This window comes from Chrysemys picta, chromosome 10 (assembly GCF_011386835.1).
Source record: "Chrysemys picta bellii isolate R12L10 chromosome 10, ASM1138683v2, whole genome shotgun sequence".
Lineage (NCBI taxonomy): Eukaryota > Metazoa > Chordata > Testudines > Emydidae > Chrysemys > Chrysemys picta.
This window is the reverse complement of record NC_088800.1, coordinates 81,900,776-81,918,949: the sequence shown is the minus strand read 5'-3', so window position 1 is coordinate 81,918,949 and position 18,174 is coordinate 81,900,776. Positions and strand designations below refer to the sequence as shown.

General features: G+C 56.0%; 2 protein-coding genes across 6 annotated transcripts in view; one reads left to right on the top strand and one right to left on the bottom strand.

The window, feature by feature from the left end:
* SLC5A10 (solute carrier family 5 member 10) overlaps window positions 1–18,174 on the bottom strand; it is a 91,215-nt gene that overhangs the window by 38,313 nt on the left and 34,728 nt on the right. For all 5 annotated transcript variants that reach the window (XM_024102344.3, XM_065560213.1, XM_024102342.3 and 2 more), the window contains one exon: window positions 16,167–16,302. In XM_024102344.3, the coding sequence (XP_023958112.2) occupies window positions 16,167–16,302 (136 nt within the window). The remainder of the gene's footprint in view (window positions 1–16,166; window positions 16,303–18,174) is intronic.
* FAM83G (family with sequence similarity 83 member G) overlaps window positions 1–18,174 on the top strand; it is a 38,980-nt gene that overhangs the window by 12,156 nt on the left and 8,650 nt on the right. Inside the window, exons 2-4 of the mRNA XM_024102341.3 lie at window positions 4,760–4,927; window positions 9,828–9,952; window positions 10,573–12,052. Coding sequence (XP_023958109.2) covers window positions 4,760–4,927; window positions 9,828–9,952; window positions 10,573–12,052 — 1,773 coding nt within the window. The remainder of the gene's footprint in view (window positions 1–4,759; window positions 4,928–9,827; window positions 9,953–10,572; window positions 12,053–18,174) is intronic.

The window sequence follows — 18,174 nt, the reverse complement described above, 5'->3', positions numbered from 1 at the left end:
GCTTGATATTTCTGCATTGCCGGGCTGTTGAACAGACCCCCAATGGCTTTAGGCTGTGCTTTCCCCTCGCCCTGCATGTCACTTGACTCACCCCATCCAGCTCTGACTGCTATTCTACCGAGCTCAGCCCTCAGATCAGTCCCTGCTGGAAGGTGCGAATTCCCAGACAGACATAGGGTAAGATTCTGTGCCACGCCAACTCGCAGCTCCGGGGGAAGGGGGCAAATGTGACAGTAAGCCCCCGTCGTGCCCTGCCAAGCCTCCAGGGGCTGACGCAAATGCCCAAGCATTACTGAGGCTGGGGGCTGATCCGAGGTACGGCAATCCTGCTGGACTTGGAGCTACAAACACCCACCCCTCAAATACACACCTCTCTTGCACCAGGGCTCGTGAGGGGACGGGCACACGGATGCCCTGTGCAACGCCTGCACCGCGGGAATTCTCCCCAGCCCAGCTGCAGGGCTTTGCCAGCACGCAGGGGCCACGGCAGGTGTGCTACCCTCCTCTGGACAGCTCAAGTGAAGCTACACCGACCGAGTGCTGCTTTGGGGTTTAAAATGACCTTGTGGAAGGAGGCGTTTAAAGATCCGGGTAACGTCGCTGCTCCGGAGGGCAAAGCACAGTCACGGAGCTGCAGCAACAAAGCTCCTCACCACCGAACAAACAAATCAGCAGGCCTGGCTCACTGTTTGTCTCGCTGGGTTTGCTCGCTCTGCCCTTGCACCTCAGCGTCACTGGACTGAACACAACAGGGCCAGGCCCAGCACAACAGCAAACTTCTCAGCTGCAACGCCAGGACTGGAGCCAGAAAGATGACAGCCCGTGGCTATTGACACAGTAACACTGCACACGCAGTACAGGCCAGCAGCATGGCCCCCTGCCACAGCAGCCGGCCACGGCCCCCCAAAATGAAGCTCATGCCCTGGCTGGATTAGGGCACACGTCCCCGTGGGGTGGAACCGCACCCTGAGGTGGCTTTCGCTCCCATCCTCCCAGTGTCTGTCTGAACCCGCAGGGAGTCAGCTCCCCCCACTGGATCTTTTCCAGGGTGCTGACAGGTGTGTTTGTTTGCACATAGGGAATGGCATCCTAACCAGCACAGTGGGTCATATAAACAAAACAGGACAGGCAGCAGGACGCGACACAACCAGCCATGATATGCGGTAGTTGGGCAGCCCGCTTGAAGGACCACGCGTAGTTCCAGCCAACAAAGGAACGGTGGGTTCTACCCAGTGTATACTTCCCAGTGAGCCAAACTGCACAAATTCTCCTCCACCACAGCACCTGATTAAACAGAGCAGCCAGGCGTGATCCCTTGTAACTAGGACGAACTGCCCGCGACTTTCAAGGAACACTGCCGGCTTGCAGCTGAGCCAGCTTTTAAAAAGGAAGGTAACGTCACTGCAGATCTTACCTCCGGCCCTAAGTTCCCAACCTCTTCTCTGCCTCAGCGCACCTCGACACCTTTCATTATTTTGAGGCACGTCACCATATTGTCTCCAAATCAACTCACCCTCTCATTGCCTTGCTTTAAGCTGTTTACCGCCCTTGCGATTCACAGTCTGTACAGTAAAACGAATGATATTAGAGTCCGGCTCTGACATGAATCAAAATACAAGGGAAGGATTTTGGGTTCTCATGTGGCGTTTTTCAAAAAATTCCGTGGCACACCTGTGAGGAAACGCTGCCCTAAATCATCTGGCCAATGTCTGTGGCTTTACGATCATGTTTTCCTCTTCCCCTCCTCCCCACTGCAGAGCGAAAGACGCACCTAAACCGAAAGGGGAAGCTGTGAAACTCTAGCTGAGGCCTGGCCTGACATGAGTAATTAACACATGGAGGCCTCATCTCTTGGAGGATGGCATTAGGGAGCAATACTTTGTCCTCGGACATCCTTCAGTTAGGGGAATCTTGGGTGTTTCTGGGAGCAGTAAGAGGGAAGGCATTTGCAATCTAGGGTTGCCAACTTTCTTTCTGATTGCAGAAAACCCAACAGCCTTGCCTCGCCCTGCCCTGCCCCCAGGCCCCTTGCCCCAAGGCCCCGCCTTGGATCACTCCATCCCCCCTCCCTCCGTCGCTCACTCTCTCTCACCCTCACTCACTCGCTCATTTTCACCGGGCTGGGGTAGGGGGTTGGCATGCAGGAGGGGGTGAGGGCTCCGGCTAGGGGCCCAGGGATGAGGGGTTTGGGGTTCAGGAGGGGGCTCAGAGTGTGGGAGGGGGCTCTGGGCTTGGGCAGGGGGTTGGGATGCAGTAGGAGGTGCAGGCTCTGGGAGGGAGTTGGGGTGCAGGACGGGGCTCAGGCCTGGGGCAGGGGGTTGGGGCACGGGAGGGGGTTCGGTGTGCAGGCTCTGGGCGGCGCTTACCTCAGGTGGCCCCTAGAAGAGGCAACATGTCCCTCCGGCTCCTAGGTGCAGGAGCACTGGGCAGCCAGGGGGCTCTGTGCACTGACCCATCCAGAGGCGCCGGCCCTGCGGCTCTCATTGGCCGCAGTTCCTGGCAATGGGAACTGCGGAGCTGGGTTGATGGCAGGGGCAGCGCATAGGAGCTGAATGGACATGCTGGCCGCTGCGGCCCGGTGAGCAGTGCTGACTGGAGCTGCCAGGCTCCCTTTTCGCCTGAGCATTCCTGGCAGCCTTATGCCAGACAGACGTGTAGACCCTGTCCCTCTCACACAAGGAATCGTAGCTTTGCCAAAAGAAATCAGCGACCTGGGCGTCTCGTGCTACATTCCACTGTTAGAAAAGGAGACTGTTGAGTAGGGAACAGGAGTCAAGACTCCTGGGTTCTGCTCCTGACTCATCCTTGTGACTTTGGGCAAGTCATGTAAACAGTCTGGCTGAATTCCTGGCTCATTTGAAGTCAGTGCAAGTTTTGCCACTGACTTCAACAGAGGCAGGACTTCACCCTCTGTGCCCCAGTTTGTCAGTAAAATTGGGCTAACAACACCTCCCTCCCAGAGCTTAATGAACGCTCATGAAGCACTAGACGTCGTCAGCCGCTGCCGGCTATAAAGTACAAAGCGCTCTGCTTGGGGCCGGAATGCAGGCTCAAATGACGCTCAGATGGAAATCTCAGAAGTGCCCTCATTTGCAGCCTGTCTTCCGAGCCAAGTAGGGTGGCCAGATGTCCCGATTTTATAGGGACAGTCCCGATTTTTGGGTCTTTTTCTTATATAGGCTCCTATTACCCACCACCCCTGTCCCGATTTCTCACATTTGCTGTCTGGTCACCCTAGAGCCAAGGGATTTGCACGCCATGCGGTATGGATATAGTACAAGTGGAATATTACAGGGTAGACATGAAAGGTACTGCTGGCTCGAACAGCACGGTGCTACGAGATGGTTGGGAGGGGGCTGATCTCATCTCCGAGAGTTAGCAGGGACGTGCGCATCGACCATTCGGGCAAGGTGATGGAGATTTCCTTCTGAGGCTCGAAGACTTTGCCGACGTGAACGTTTTTGTTGTCCAAGACAGACAGGAGAGTGGAGGTGTAGTGTGGGGATTTTCGAAGGGTGCTACCTCCATGGGGCTCTTATGACCCGCTGTGGGGGGGCGGGGGGTGCATTCAGCTCAAGCGGTTGACACTTGTGTTTTGGGAGCTAAAGGACCCAGGTTCTAGTCCCTGCTTCTCAGAGAGGGGGATAATATATCTCGGTGTCTCCACTCTCTGCAGAGCATGTGTAAAGGCTGCCATCTTGGCCAACATACCAGGACCTTCCAGAGCTCAAAGCGTGAGCTGCTACAGTCTGAGCTAAAGAGTCAAGGCTCAATAGCTGGGGGCTGTAACCGGCCCATATCCTCTGTGTATTGGGGGGGGGACCCAGCGAGTGACCCAGGGGGCTGAATTTTCAAGGCATGGTATGAGTTTGCAGAGCTGAGTAAGGTCCAGGTCTCGTAGAGACATGCACACAGGGGTAGTTCCATTGACTTCTAGGAGACTGCTTCCCTGGGTAAAGGGCCCTGAGCTGGTGTGTGTGTCCCCAGCTTGTCTGATGTGAGTTCGTGCTACTGGTGCTAGTCTCGGGACCTGCTCTGAGTGCAGCTCTGCCAGGGAAAGGCGGGGTCCTCACCTGGTAAGCCCCATTTGTTTGTATCCTAGGCAGATCGCAAGTTCTTGCCAGTTAAATTCACATCACCCTGACGACCGTCTTGCTATGCTTCCAACTTCAGCTCCAACGTGAGCTGAGCACGCGCTGCGTCCCAGTCCACTAGAGCTGGCGATTAATCATAGAATCATAGAATATCAGGGTTGGAAGGGACCTCAGGAGATCATCTAGTCCCACCCCCTACTCAAAGCAAGACCAATCCCCAATGTCGGATCTCATTTGAACACGAGGGTTGCCGGCTTCTGGTTGGTACCGCGCAGAATTCTACATAGCGGGTGTCAATCTAGAGGCAGATAAAATCATTTAAGAATTGCCTTGATGGGGAAAGCAGCGCGGTAAATCAGAGGGAAATCTCACTTCCTTAGAAGGCTAGAAACACTTGGATGGCACCAGTACAACTACACTGAGGACTAGTAAACATTTCACAGAGCTGGTCTTGCCCCAGGGATCAGCGAAGGAAAGAACTGTCTTTTTGTTCTGTGTTTGTACAGCGCCTAGCACCACGGCCATGGCTGTAATAAGTAATAATAATTTCAGTCACTGACTTGAGGCGGAACAGCAGAGGTCAGTCAGTGAAGCTACTCACGGCACTCTAGCCTGTGTATATCATTTGAACTCACCCTCTTCTGCCCCCTCCCCTCCCTCAACAGGTCGTGGCTGTGGTCATGGACATGTTCACGGACGTTGACATCTTCAAGGACCTCCTGGAAGCAGGCTTCAAGCGGAAAGTCGGTGTCTACATCATTGTAGATGAGACCAATGTGAAATACTTCCTTCAGATGTGCGAGCGAGCACAGATGCACACCGGGCACCTGAAGGTAAGCTGGGCACCGAGGGCGTGGCGCCGTGCAGTGGGTGGCTATAGGCAAGCAGGATTGGTCAACTGGAAGCTAGGATAGAAAACTCGGGCTTGATTCTGCCCTGGTGTCCTTGGTTACCTCCATGCACAGCGAATGCATGAAAAGCGATGTCACGCATGAGCCTGGCTGGGTGACGACACAGAGTGCCAGGTGCAGGAGAACCAGGCCCACTGCCCTGGGCAGCCTCAAGGAAATGGCACCGAATTGCAGCTGAGCGCAGCGTTAAGAATAGCGGGTGCCCTGGACGGCGCATTTCGCTCACGCCCACAGGCTAACAACCTGAAACGGAGGGCTGCCTCCCACTCAGGACGCCACAGCCGGCTAAACAAAGGGAGCTTGGCTGCAGGTGAGACCATTCCAGCTGGTATTTTCCCCCAGTTTACAAGCGACGGCGCTCGCGCTGCCTGTTATTATCATTTCAAAGGCCGAAGAGCCGATGGTGCCATGAGTCGTTGCAATGTCTCCTGGTTCGTTCTCAGAGCTCTGCCTTGACTCAGGAGGGGGCAGAAAGAAGCCAGCTAAGCACGTGGCCCCCACAAGCACGTCGGAGGCCCTGCTTTCCTTCTGGGCACAAATGGGGTGCAGATCTCCAGCAAGCCCCTGCTAGCCCCTCCGGGCACCACTGGGGAAGGGTGTGTTTGTATAAAATGAAGTGGGGTGCTGGCTAAGCCAGGCAGTGGGGCCTAGTGGCTAGGGTGCATCCGTGGCACTAGTCCCAGCTGTGCCCCTGGGCAAGTCACCTCCCTGCAATGTGCCTCAGTTTCCCCAGATGTAAAATGGGGATAACGATGCTGCCTTCCTTCACAGAGTGCTGTGAGATCGCCTGATCGGAGCTAGTGAGCATTATTCCATCAGTGTCCCCTGCCCCCACTCTCATTTCCGTTTCAGAGACGCACACACCCCCAGCGTCTCCCGCAAGCTGCCAACTATGTGTTGGTCATTCCCATTAATGGCAGGCAGGGCCAGATAGCAGCAGCAGAACAGCTGCTGGGTGATGTCGAACACCCAGCCCGACACGGCACCCACGGAGAGAGAGTAACAATGGAAGGACTCTGCCAGCCCATGTGTTCACACTCAGGCAGGGAGGCAAGGAGCGACTTGGCTTTGATGTCACAGCCCTGTCCCCTTATTTTAACAGGAGAGACACGTATTGTAACCAGTCCCTGGCAACAGGATCTCATAGCTGCCTCTGTGCTAAATACATCTGCCACACCAGGCCTGACAGGGCTAGAACGCAGAGCCCCCCGGCATTAGCCCCTGCCACTTGAGCTAAAGGAGAATTATCACTCCGGTGGAGTTTTTATATTGACCAAGAACATGTAGGATCAAGCCCCACAACTAGGCAGAGCAAAGTATTACAGCCCTCCAGAGACTAAACTATTGTGTGCCACACGTAGAGAACAGGGAAGGTCAAAGTGCACCTGTGTCCGAGGCCCGTGCAGTGGCTGGAATGGATTCCGGGAGATATACCCGCACGTCGGTTGTCTAAGCGCTGCACTGCCGGGTCCATTTACATTGGGGGTGGGGGGGCAGGGATCAAGTCTTCTGGCTGGACAGTACCAAGAATGTCTGGGATATAGAATATCAGGGTTGGAAGGGACCTCAGGAGGTCATCTAGTCCAACCCCCTGCTCAAAGCAGGACCAATCCCCAAACAGATTTTTACCCCAGTTCCCTAAGTGGCTCCCTGAAGGATTGAACTCACAACCCTGGGTTTAGCAAGCCAATGCTCTCACCACTGAGCTATCCCTCCCCCCCATAAATTAATGGAGATATCCTATCTCCTAGAACTGGAAGGGACCTTGAAAGGTCATCGAGTCCAGCCCCCTGCCTTCATTAGCAGGACCAAGTACTGATTTTGCCCCAGATCCCTAAGTGGCCTCCTCAAGGATTGAACTCACAACCCTGGGTTTAGTAGGCCAATGCTCAAACCACTGAGCTATCCCTCCCCCCCTTATAGAAATAAGAAACTGGGCACAGGGCATCACCATGGGTTTGGTGCTCTCAAGCTAGTCCTTCCACCGGCATTTCACCTGCTCCCACAATATCTAGCACTATCTGGCAGCCTCTGTTCTGGACAACCTCCAAGAATGTTCCAGGCCAGGGACCTGTGTACTTTGGCAAGCCGTGGGAGAAAGCTCCCGCTAGTGCTGCTGCTAGAGATCTGGACCACGCTAGCCAGTGTTACCAAGGCTCACTGGTTGCATAAGCCCATCAGCCAGGGCAGGCTTTGTGTGAATGCAACGGGCGGATGGGAGGGGTTCCCAGAAGTGACTAAAGCCAGCAGGGCACACCTTTGGTCCTACCTACCTGCAGAACAATGATCAAAAGCCGGCATGCACCAGATGGGTGTGTGGCTGTTATCACAAATTCCTGATGCATGGGAATCTCCTGGTTTCACTTTCAGGCCTGCTGACCGGCCTGATTTTCCTGGTTGTACTTTAACCACTGGGCCATAAACCACTTTGCCTTTGCCTTGCTTGGCACAGCAGATATCTACCTTGAGGAATGCAGCCACGTGGCTCTCTGACTGGCATCCACGCGCATTCATGAGTCTCCCACCTCTCGAGCTAGCTGGAGAATGGCTGTCACAGGGACTGTGGCACAGAGAGAAAGGAAAGTTCATACATACGTAGGCAACACAGCACTGGCTCCGACAGGTGCCTGGTGTTCTCCTACCCAGCACATTAACTGGCCGGGGTTGCATGTGGAAGTGATTCCCATGCATCTGGGCTGTGTGGCACCCAGCACTGAGATTAAGATTAATGTTCAGCTCAGGAAAGCTCCAGGCTAGTCGCAAGGGGTGATGCCGGTGAGAACTCTGGTGCATTGGCAGAGCTGTGGACGGGGCCAGGACCGGGACCAGCAGGCGTGCACCAGCAGATCCCTGGAGAAAGAGTCCAGGTTGGATTCTCCCACCTAGCTCTCACTGGGTATGTCTACACTGCCTCCTGGCACCTGTGGACAGACTCACACTAACCCGAATCGATCTACCTGGGTTGGGAGGCTGGCAGTGTAGAAATACCCATGGAAGTCAAAAACAACAAGGAGTCCGGTGGCACCTTAAAGACTAACAGATTTATTTGGGCATAAGCTTTCGTGGGCATAAGATTTCGTGAATCTGAAGAAGTGAGGTTTTTTTACCCACAAAAGCTTATGCCCAGATAAATCTGTTAGTCTTTAAGGTGCCACCGGACTCCTTGTTTTTGTGGATACAGACTAACACGGCTACCCCCGATACTTGACCCCATGGAAGTCAATTGTCAGAACGGTGCAAAACTGCCAGGACATCCCAGAGAACCTGAGACGCTATTTGGAAAGTGCTTTGAGCCGGAGCATGCAGGAGAAAAGGTGCTAAAGACATGTACATTGTTATTTCAGTGTCTAAAATGCAGGCTCAATGGACTTGGTAAATACCGCACAGGCTTGGGAAAGCCACTCAGTTTGCATCCGAAGAAGTGGGCTATAGTCCACGAAAGCTTATGCTCTAATAAATTTGTTAGTCTCTAAGGTGCCACAAGTCCTCCTGTTCTTCTCTTTCCACTCAGTTTGTTAAGCAACTGCTGAGTGTTTGCCGTGATTCAGGGGATGGGAGAAGTGGCTATTGTGTTTTCTGATCAGTCATCTATCTTTGTGTGCACTGGATTTTGTTTTCTTCCAACTGGAGATTACTTAAAGCAGCTGCTGCTATGAGAGTGAGGAGGAGGGAGAATGAAACATACCTTGAGACCTGGGTGTTTTGCTGTGCTGGGTGTGACCTGAGAGCGTCTAATGGTCCTTTGTGAACTTATGAAATGCGTTGGCCTAGAGGGAGGAGCTGGATTAATGGGCTGTTAAAGGATATTAAGTTAACAGGGATGCACTGAATTGGGTGACGGAATGAGGTCGACCTCTAGCTTGTTTTCCTGGGCGTGGAAATGTAAACAACACTGAGCTTCTAATGCACCTCCCATGCTGGGATCTCAAGGCACATTAGGGTATTCGCTGTGTCCCTGTGGGTCAGTCCACACTGGCCTTCTTACCTTGAGTTCATTGGCTGCCAGTTATTTCATGTCAGTGTTCCAGACTAGCTTGGTGTTACTCTCCAAACGGCTGTTCCAGGTGACAAGCATTTGCGGTTCACCCGAGGCCGATCCCATCCCAAGCTCCAGCCAGTGGGTGACCGTAAAAAGGGGATAATCACAGCAGAAAATCCGCACAAAACTAGGTTAGGCATTTTGGGGAAGCAGCAAACTCCTGAACTCAAGTCTCACAGTTCCCTGCTCAGCCACAGTGGATAATACTTAGGCCATGTCTACACTACTCGCGCTACTGCCAATAAATCCACCTCCCTGAGCGGCCAAAGAATTCTTCTGTCGACCTAGCTGCGTCTACACCAGGGGTCAGACTGGCTTAACGGCGGTGCTCAGAGGCATGTATTTTTCACACCCCTGAGTGACGTAGCTAAGTCGAGCGACATTTTACATGTAAACCAGGCTTTCAGAGCTATTGCGGGGATGAGTCAGTGTCTATGCAGAGAGCTGAACACTGCTTTGAAGATAAGGGCTGTGCGTTTTTATTGAGGCAAGGGGCCAAATTCAGCGCCAGTGATGGTGGTGTGAAACCGGAACACCGCTGTCGAATTCTGCAGAGTTAATCCAGATTTAGAACAGGGCCACTCAGAGCAGAATCAAGCCCAAACTGGCCAACAGAGGGAGTGGTCCATGGAAGTGGCCATTTAAAAAAAAGAGCAAATCGACAGGGAGAGAGACCCGATTTTTCAGCCCTAAACAAGAGTCCGTTGAGGCAGGCCATAGGCATCTCACTGCACCGTCTCCTCTGATTCGTTTCCCACCTGCTGCCTTGCTTTTGCTTTGCAGAATCTCCGAGTTCGCACCACGGGGGGAACGGAATTTTTCACCCGTTCGGCCACGAGGTTCAAAGGTGCCTTGGCCCAGAAGTTCATGTTCGTGGACGGTGACCGGGCTATGTGCGGGTCCTACAGGTAATCCAGAGACAGCTCTGTCAGCCGTTCCCACATCTAAAAAGCGCGCTGGACGGGGTCAGCCTCAGTTAGGCCACAGAGGGACCGTGCGGGTCGGCGTTTTAGTTTAAGGGGATGTGAATTTTGATCCTCATGATAGGGCAGCGTCAGAGCAATGGGTAGAAGCATGCAGCTGGGTGTACCAGCTGAAATATGCATGCAGAGCTCTGCTACTGCAACCCGATCCTGACCTGCAAACCCTGATATCCAGTGAACCCGACCTGCCCCCCACCCCCGATACCCAGCAATCCCGACTTCTCACCTCCAGTCATCACACCCCAGACTTGCCTTGAGACAAGTCTGCTGCTCCTGCTAAATTAGGTGGCAGTTTTGTGAGGATTTGTTTCTAAGATCCCGCTCTTCTGAGGAAGCGACTAGGCAGAGACGCACCTTGCAGCAGTAGAAGGCAGCCCTTTGTGAACTCAGTCCACGGGGCGGCAGGATCTAGCCAGCCCCAGAGAGCACAGAACCGAGCCCGGGGTTGAGGTATTCAAGTCTCACTAGCAAGCCAGGGAGCAGGGGAACCCAGGCCGGGTTTGCCACCATGCACTCAGACTGTTTCTGATTGGTTTCCGTTCCAGCTTCACCTGGTCCGCAGCCAGGACCGACAGGAACCTCATCTCGGTCCTCTCTGGCCAGGTGGTGGAAGCGTTCGACAAGCAGTTCCAGGAGCTGTATCTCATGTCCCAGGGACTCAGCCTGAAGTCCATTCCCATGGACGAGGAGCCGGAACCCGAGCCGTTCACTCTGCCCTCCGTCACGCCCGTCGCCCCGGCCAACGCAGTGGTGAAGAGGCTGATTAACCCAAAATATGCCCTGGTGAAGGCCAAGAGCGCAGAACTGATCAGCAAGATGTCGTCCGACAGGCAGGCGGGCGCCGGCAGAAACAAGATGATGGACAGCAAAGACAAGGCCCTTCCTGAGGGCCAAAGTGCCGAGCGGCAAAACGACATGGCCGACCTAGCCCCACCCATCCACCCCGGCCTCGTCAACATGGAGAAGGCCAACATGTTCGACTACCTGCCCACTTGGGTGGAGCCAGACCCAGACCCAAGTGAAATCTTGGGGTACATCAACATCATCGACCCCACTATAAAGAATGTGAAGCTGTCCCAAATGAACCGCATCAAGGTCTGTGACATCTCCCAGGCCAATGCCCAGCACAGACAGATGCTAAAAAACAAGGAGTCGGAAGCCAAGAAAAGCCAAGAGCCTTCTCCAGCCAGCCGGGAGCAAAGAGAGGCCCCTCCGACCCTAATCAAGGAACCTCCCAAGCCAGTAGAAAGCCCCAAAGCAAGGAGTCCTGGGGAGGACAAGAAAGGAGCTTTGGCTATCCTGGCTGTGAGCCAGCACCTGAAGCAGCCCACGGCCGCAGAGACGCACAAGATGGATGTCAAGCCCCCAGCGCCAAGGCCGAGGACGGTTGACGTCGTGGACTTTATCTCCAAAAACAGCGCGCTCTGCAGAGACACGGCTGCCCTGCTCGGGGACGCCAAGAAGCAGCTGCACCAGGTGGCAGAGCAAGCGAATGCAGATCACGGGCCGGGTGAAAACCCCACACAAGCTCAAGCCGTGGCCAGCGATCACCGGCTGAGGAGGCAGGCGGCCGTATCCCCGGAAGCTCAGGGCACGGCAGCAGTGTGTCCTGTCAACGGGCTGGAAGGGGAGGAAGATGAAGAGGACTATTTGACGCTCAGCGATCAGGAGAGCTATTCTAGCAGTTCTGCCACCCACAGCTACCACCACTCCAACGCCTCCTCCACCTCGGACGAACTCTTTGAGGTGAGAGGTCGCTTTGGGCCGCTCCGGAGAACCAACTCCGATCACATCCCCAACGGGGGGAACCTGCACTTGCAAAGGAAAATGAGCGACCCCCACGTCAGCCGGGGCACCTACGTCAGCCCCCTGGGGAGCCTGCAGTCGCCGCCAAACTTGCGCTTGGAGGACGGGGTCCAGAGGCGGGACGATGTTACCGAGGTGATTAGGTGTGTGCTGGAAAAGGGCAATAGCCTGCGCGCTGTCCTGGATGGAAAGGGAGCGGTCGCCAGCAAGGCCGGGCAGGTAGGACGGCTTGTCGTATCAGTCTGTTCTTTGCTTCGTTCTCCTGCCCTGGAGCCTGGCTGCGCTCTGCATGCTGCTTGGGGATGGCCTTAGGGAAAATGGCACCCTAGGCAAATTTGTATTTTGGCACCCCTGGCCCTCTGCGGCCTCCTCTGGCACCCCATTCATGCCCCCCGCCGCCTCCCCCGGCCCTCCCTCAACCTCCCATCGCCCCTGCCCTCCACTGCCTCCCCTGGCCCTCCTCTGGCACCCCATTCATGCCCCCCGCCGCCTCCCCCAGCCCCCCTCAACCTCCCATCGCCCCTGCCCCCCGCCGCCTCCCCCGGCCCCCCTCAACCTCCCATCGCCCCTGCCCTCCACTGCCTCCCCTGGCCCTCTGCGGCCTCCTCTGGCACCCCATTCATGCCCCCCGCCGCCTCCCCCGGCCCCCCCTCAACCTCCCATCGCCCCTGCCCTCCACTGCCTCCCCTGGCCCTCTGCGGCCTCCTCTGGCGCCCCACTCATGCCCCCCGCCGCCTCCCCCGGCCCCCCTCAACCTCCCATCGCCCCTGCCCTCCACTGCCTCCCCTGGCCCTCTGCGGCCTCCTCTGGCGCCCCACTCATGCCCCCCGCCGCCTCCCCCAGCCCCCCCTCAACCTCCCATCGCCCCTGCCCTCCACTGCCTCCCCTGGCCCTCTGCGGCCTCCTCTGGCGCCCCACTCATGCCCCCCGCCGCCTCCCCCGGCCCCCCTCAACCTCCCATCGCCCCTGCCCTCCACTGCCTCCCCTGGCCCTCTGCGGCCTCCTCTGGCGCCCCACTCATGCCTCCCGCCGCCTCCCCCGGCCCCCCCTCAACCTCCCATCGCCCCTGCCCCCCGCTGCCGCCCCTGACCCTCTGCTGCCTCCTCTGGCCCCCCACTCATGCCCCCTGCCCCCCCTTAACCCCGCATCGCCCCTGCCCCCCGCTGCCTCCCCTGGCCCTCTGAGGCTTCTCTGGCCCCCCACCCATGTCCCCCACCCCCCGCTGCCTCCCCCGGCCCCCCACGCATCCCTCCTGGCCCCGGCTGCCTCCCTGGGCTCCCCCCACTCCCCATCACCCCTGCCCCCCCAGCCATCCCCCTTGCACCCCCACTGCTTCCCTGGGCTCCTCCCCATTGCCCCTGGCCCCTGCTATCTTCCCAGGCTCCCTACTCCCCCAGTCCCCCACTGCCTCCCCATCCATCCCCCCATCACCCCCTGACCCCTGCTGCCTCTCTGGGCTCCCTCCCCCACCCCCCAACCATTCCTCCCTGGTCTCTGCCTCCCCACCTTTGCCCTGAGCTCCCTTCTGCAACCTCGCACAGGCCTTCCCCGCTCCTTGCCTCTAGACCACGGCACCCGGGTGGTTGCCCACGTGGCCCACCCATAAGGCTGGCCCTGATGCTGCTACCCCTTGGGTGGCTAGACCGTCCCGCCACCCACGCGGTGGCGGCGCTGCTATCTGTGGCGTGCGATCTTGATCCAAGCTAGCGCACGTCTATCTACCCAAGCTGGGCGTTACGTCTCCAGCTGCGGCGAAGGGCCGTCTAGGAGCAGAGCAGAAAACTCCCCCTCCCCCCCATGCCCCTTCGTGATGCTCTTTTCACCAAGCCGTATTTCAGGCTCCAGCAAAAGGCCCTTTCAGCAACAAACACGTGTGCCCTGGCGTGACGCGCAGGTAGGACCAGGGTGGCCCATGCAGGTGGGTCCCTCCCAGGCTTGCTGTTTAGCTCCTGATAAAAAACCGATTAGCATCAAAGAGAACAGCACCCGGCGCGGAGTGACTCAGAGGCACCCGGCGACAGTGCCGTGAAATAGGGGTGGTGGAGAACATTGCAACAGTCCGCAGTCAGCACTTTTCAGGCCTACTCACTCTGCCTAGCCACAGCAAGGAACACGCTGATCATTTGGGCTTGGTTTTATTTGCGGGACAGCTGTTCCTGCCAGGTGTGGCCGTGCCCGGACACGCCCTGCTTTTTAGCTCAAATGCTGAGGTTGCTGCTTCGCTGCTCAGCGCTCGCTGCATTGCCTTTTCTAAAAGGCACAGAGATTAGTCCAGGGCCAGCTTTCACGTGCCACCTTTCAGTGCGTTCAGTCATTCGGGGCCTGATCCTCCGCTGGCAGAAATTGGAGCAGCTCTCAGGGTCTCAGGATCCAGCCCTCAATGTAGCTCTAATCCAGTGGGTCTCAAACTTTTGGACTGGTGACCCCTTTCACATAGCAAGCCACTGAGGGTGACCCCTCTTATGAATTAAAAACACTTTTTTATATACGCCTCCTACCCCGATAGAACGCTGTCCTCGGGAGCCAAAAAATCTTACCGCGTTATAGGTGAAACCGCGTTCTATCGAACTTGCTTTGATCCACCGGAGTGCGCAGCCCCGCCCCCCGGAGTGCTGCTTTACTGCGTTATATCCGAATTCGTGTTATATTGGGTCACGTTATATCGGGGTAGAGGTGTATTTGACACCATTAGAAATGCTGGAGGCAAAGCAGGGTTTGGGGTGGCGGCTGACAGCTCGCAGCCCCCCGTGTAATAACCTCGCGACCCCCTGAGGGGTCCCGATCCCCAGTTTGAGACCCCCTGCTCTGATCTGTCTATAGGTAATGAAATTTACCAGCCCAGACCCCATATATGCTCGCCCTCACGTCCCTGCGAAGATGATGCTAAGCGAACAGCCAATGCGATTTTACTCGTTCATCCGAAAATCGCGTCCAAACACTGGCCAGGGAGCTTTGTATTGGGACGAGTGTTCGTGCAATAGCTTCCTCAAGACTTCTGAAGGGGAAAGACACCAATGAGTCAAGTGGTTATCATTAGGAACACACCAGAAACCTCAACCAGTTCATTCATAAACAATAAGCCGTTCTCAAGCTGTCACCGAGTGTGGGGGAGTCAGGGTCCTGCACCCCCCTCTTCCTGCGATCGACCGTGACTCTTAGCCAGCCAGTAAAACGGAAGGTTTATTGGACGACAGGAACACAGTCCCAAGCAGAGCTTGTAGGTACAACCAGGACCCCTCATCCAGGTCCCTCGGGTGGGGGTGGAGGGGGACACGACAGGGAGCTTAGACCCCAACCCTGGGGGGCTCCCTCCGGTTCCCCAGCCAGCTTCAAACTGAAACGCCACTGCAGCCGTCTCCTTCCACCCTCCCCCCGGCTCCTCCTCCAGCCTTTGTCCAGTTTCCGGGGCAAAGGTGTCACCTGGCCCCATCCCCCTCCCAGCTTAGGTTACAGGCTTAGGTATCGGCCCTCAAATAAAGTCATCCCCTGCTGTTCCATCCCCCATGCAGATAGTTCCAGTAAAACTAGAGGACATTCCCAGGTCAGTCCGCCCCGCTCCCTACGGCGTCACACAAGCCAAAATTCCTCCCTGGTGTAACCTGGAGAAGCCCAGAATCCACAGGGTCATTAATGGAAGAGTTACGCCAGATAGGACTGTGAGCTAATAGCTAGCAATGGGCCTGAACCGCAACCCTCTCCTCTGAACCCTTGCAAACGTCAGTGGGGCATCAAGGATCCGTGTCCCAAAGCTCAGCCACTCTGTAGCGTTTTGGTTCCAAATTGAACCCTGAAGTGGAAAGAGTCTATTTCCCATTTGGATGCTGCTGAGATCTCACAACATCAGATGATCTTGCAAAGCTTGGGGCAAAGGCTCATAAGAAGAGCTGGTGCCACTGAATTTCAGCCCTAACCCCAAAATTCAGCCCTGATCCTCCCCACACACACACACCCCTAAACCCAATTGGGATTGAAACAGCCCATCTCCAACACAACAACATAACACTCCTTCCAAAGCATTTCACTAGCTGTACGCACACACCACCATAGAAATGCAGCCACCTCTGCGGTGGGGGACTGCAGCCCACCGGTGCCCAGCACACACTAGGAGGGGAAAAGGAGAACTTTTGACCAAGGATACTCAAGCAAATCCCATGCCCTTTGAAGAGCACCCTGCGGACTGGTTAATGTCCACGCAGAGGGACTCGGCATACTGTCCCAATCCTCTATGCAAAGTGGCTAAAGCCGCCCTTCTGAACCGCAGCGGCTTTTGCTCAGTGACAGGCAAATTATAAAACCCTGCCGACACTTCCCCTTTGCTGTGTCTGTACCTCACCTGGGTAGAGAACCCGGCTGATCATCCCCGGCATGATGATAACCCCCAGCGGCAGCATTTTCAAATAGCTCGCCAGGATGGAGCCGGCCTTGGCGTGACTCAGGTTCTTAGCCGAGAGAGACCTCTGCACGATGACCTGCAAGAGAGAGGGAGACACGACCAGCTGCAGCTTAGTGCTTGAGAAATTGGGCCCCAACCACCATGTCATGTCCAAACTCCCCCAAACGCTGGGGACGTTCAGCACTCGACCCAAATTTTGCAGCCCAGGCCCATCTGGTCCTTGCATCCTGCAGGGCTGCCCCGAACAGGATCTGCTGGTATTATTCCAGAACATCAGAACGGCCCAGTGCCACCCATGGACTTCCCCCGCTGGAGACCCCAGCTCCTTGCATGCAAGGGTCCACCTCGCCCTCCACTGGGCTGGAGCAAGAGCACTGCATGCTGGGATACGTCGTCTCTGCGGGTGGCAGCCTTGCACAACAGAGCAGGAACGCAGCTGCGCTCGGCCACGTTTGAGATGAATCGGGTGGGATTGCTGGGTTCCCGGCTAGCGTGACACTCAGTCTGGCAAGGCAGGAGCACTGCTCGGTGACAGGCTTTGGTTCTTTGGTCCCAGTGTTAGTACGGCTGTCTCTACACTACATGCCTTTTAGTGACTCAGCCGTGCTGCTACAGCCGTGCCGCTAACAGGTGCGCAGTGTAGTCGCTCTTTGTGTGCGGGAGAGAGCTCTCCCGCCAACAAAATAAATCCTCCCCCAACAGGAGGCGGTAGCTTTGTCGGCGGGACAAAGCACTGTTCACAACGGCGCTTTTCTTTGGTAAAACTTTTGTTATTCAGGGGGTGGTGGGGGGCAGATTTCACACCCCTGAACGACAAAAGTTTTACCAAGTATCAAAGGGGTAGCCGTGTTAGTCTGGATCTGTAAAAGCAGCAAAGAGTCCGGTGGCACCTTATAGACTAACAGACGTATAGGAGCATGAGCTTTCGTGGGTGAATACCCACTTCGCCGGATGCATGTAGTTTTACCTACGAAAGTGCAGCACAGACAAAGCCTACGAGTGAGGGGAGAAGTTGCAGGAGAATGTGCCCACGTATATTGAGAGACAGAAGCATTGTTAAGACCCCAATTCAGTGTGGCACATTCCCATTCACACTGACCCTCTCTATTCTATAATGAAGGAGCAATTTTCTCCCCACAATTAAATTCCAGATTCCCCTAAAAAATATATATATGTAAACAACAGCACTGGCATCCGACCCCACACAAACAAACCCACTAACGCTTACGGTGTCACATGACCATGCATGCCCATCATGCTTTGCGTGCTGTGCCTCTCTGCGCTGTCCTTACCAGCGGGCTGAGAGCACTAGGCAGAGCGTCCCACTGCTCCGTCACCGTCACCGCTGCTCCCAAGAGCAGAGCGGTGCCGTAGCAGTGAGTGGAGGAGGGAGCACAACGGAGCATTCCCGCAGCGTGCAAGGCGTGACACGGTCATCTTCAAAGCACCAGACACCCGCCCACACAGCCTCACTCACAGGGCTGTTGCATTAGCGCGCCCATTTCACAGATGGGGAAACCGAGGCAGAGGCGTTAAGTGCCTTGCCCGAGCAACTCAGTAGCAAAGCCAAGAACATAGAGCAAGAGTGGCTGGTTCCCAGGTCTCTGCTGGAACCAAGCTCCTCCCATTGGTGGCAGGGCCGGATTCGGAGCTTCTCTCAAAACAGCCAAGTCAGTGGAAGAGCTGCGAAAAAACCAGCTCAGCTAAACAGCCAACCTCCCAGCTTTATTCTCAGGGGCTCAGCCCCGCTCTGGCTTTGGCTCCATGTTACTGGGACGTGTCTTCAGAGGTGCCGAGCGCTCATGACCCCCCAGTGTTGTTGTAGTCTCTGGGCCCGGGAAAGGCCCGCGTAGGTGACCTCCCCAAGCAGCAGCGTCGCTCTGGAGGGGCCAGAAGCCTTGTCCCAAGTCAGAACAACCAGGCCTTCCCTGCCATTGTGCCTTTACCC